Source organism: Dermacentor variabilis, chromosome 1, assembly GCF_050947875.1.
Source record: "Dermacentor variabilis isolate Ectoservices chromosome 1, ASM5094787v1, whole genome shotgun sequence".
Classification (NCBI taxonomy): Eukaryota; Metazoa; Arthropoda; class Arachnida; order Ixodida; family Ixodidae; genus Dermacentor; species Dermacentor variabilis.
Window position 1 is genome coordinate 93090019 of NC_134568.1, and position 1732 is coordinate 93091750.

Below are 1732 nucleotides of genomic sequence, written 5' to 3' on the forward strand. Positions count from 1 at the left end.
GACATTGCACAAAAGAAAAAAAAATTGATTTACAACGCTGCATGTCTTAATCTCCACGGCTTTTTAGAAGAGGCCGTTTAGAACACTTGTTTGGAACACCACATATGGAGGTCACATAGGTGTAGAAATCGCCTTATACAATTATATATTGCGGTTATGAAAAGCGGAATAAAGAAGGCTTAAATTATTCGAGTATCATGAAGATTGCCACAATGTCCACGTCGTTTCTATGAGGGCTGATGAAAGGTGTTAGGCAATTGGGCCCCAGCACCCAAGTCCACAGAATTGCGCGAATGGTCTTTCTTTTTTCGCGTGTGCGTAACAGCCCGCCAGGCAATGTTCGCTTGACTCTCACACGTTGTTCACACACATAGTGTCCACTCGCTTGGGCCTTTAGTCGGTGTGAACGTTAGGCGCAGGCGTTCCTCATAAGGCCTCGTAAGTCGTGAAGCCGCACTCTGATCCAGAACACGAGGAGTCCGAAAAGTCCACAGAACTAGCCGGCGTCGACACAACCACAGAACCCGGACAGGATGACAAGTTCCACGGCGTCGAGGGTGACCCTAGACACGCTGATGAAGGTGTGTGCTGCCGCACGGGCGACGGCGATGACGTAACGGACAGAGGGGGCGTGTAATATCCCCGAGGTGTCGTAGGCCCAGCGGTAGCCAACGGGGTCAGCGTCGCTGCCAACGGCGTGGTCGTCGGCTCGTGAAGTCCAGCGGGCGATGTCGGTGTCGTCGTGAGCGCGTCCTGAGGCATCTCCGGTGGATCCTTCTTCTCCGCCTTGGACTCGACTATCTTGAGCGTTTGCGAAAGGGCCCAAATGTAGTTGTGCGCGAACCTGAGCGTTTCGATCTTGGTCAGCTTGGTGTCGTCGGGAAAAGTCGGCAAAACACAGCGGAGACGATCCAGAGCGCTGTTGAGATTGTGCATTCGATTTCTCTCGCGGTCATTGGCCTTAAGCCGCCGGGTCTTTTTCATCTTGGGCTGCCCTGGTGTCTTCAGCGTTGTTGCTGAAGCCGTTGTCCTAGATCGTGCCGAAGTCTTCGGGGTCCGCTTGCGTCTAGAGGAAAGCTGGGATGCCGTGGAGGAAGAGTCTCCGGACTCGTCGTCGTCAAAATCGTCGGCGTCCATGTAAGACGACGGGCAGGGACTGAGTAGCTCCTGAGAAGATGTTGGGGAGCGCTCGTCCGGGAGGTCATCGTCTTCGCTGAAACCACCCGAAGTACCACTGCGGAAGGCAGCATCATCTGGTGGTGACATGGGGAGCTCTGACTTGAGTGACAACATTGCCGGGGCCATTAGGAGCCTAGTGAGCAGACGCAGCTGTGCCGGACGTGGTCGCTTATTTCTTGACAGGGAACCGAAGCCCGACAGGGTCTCGCTTCAAGACGACGATGTGTAAAGCCTGCAATGACAGGAAATACGGGGTTCAGAAAACGAAGAATTACAGGAAAAGCATGTTTGTTTTTCTCTAGACAGAAAGCACGTACAAGCAAGTAAAGCATCTTCCAGAATGGTATTGGAAGCATTTTGGCCCCATTTTGCTGGAAACTAATTGTATCACCCCCTCCCCTTCATTATCATTGGGAATCTTAAATCAATTCCCTTTTGTCCCATTCCCATCTTTGTACCCTGTCTAATAGCCAATTCAGAGTAAGTACTGTTGGAGGGGCGCTGAAGAGTAAAGTTGTTTCTCAATGCCCCAAGCTTCTGCATTCAGTAGTAT

General features: G+C 51.9%; 1 protein-coding gene across 1 annotated transcript; it reads right to left on the reverse strand.

Moving 5' to 3' along the window:
- Positions 1-426: 426 nt before the first annotated feature.
- On the reverse strand, positions 427-1293 carry LOC142578785 (uncharacterized). Its single transcript, XM_075688399.1, has one exon. The coding sequence runs from the start codon at positions 1291-1293 to the stop codon at positions 427-429; it is 867 nt and encodes a 288-aa protein (XP_075544514.1).
- Positions 1294-1732: the final 439 nt, after the last annotated feature.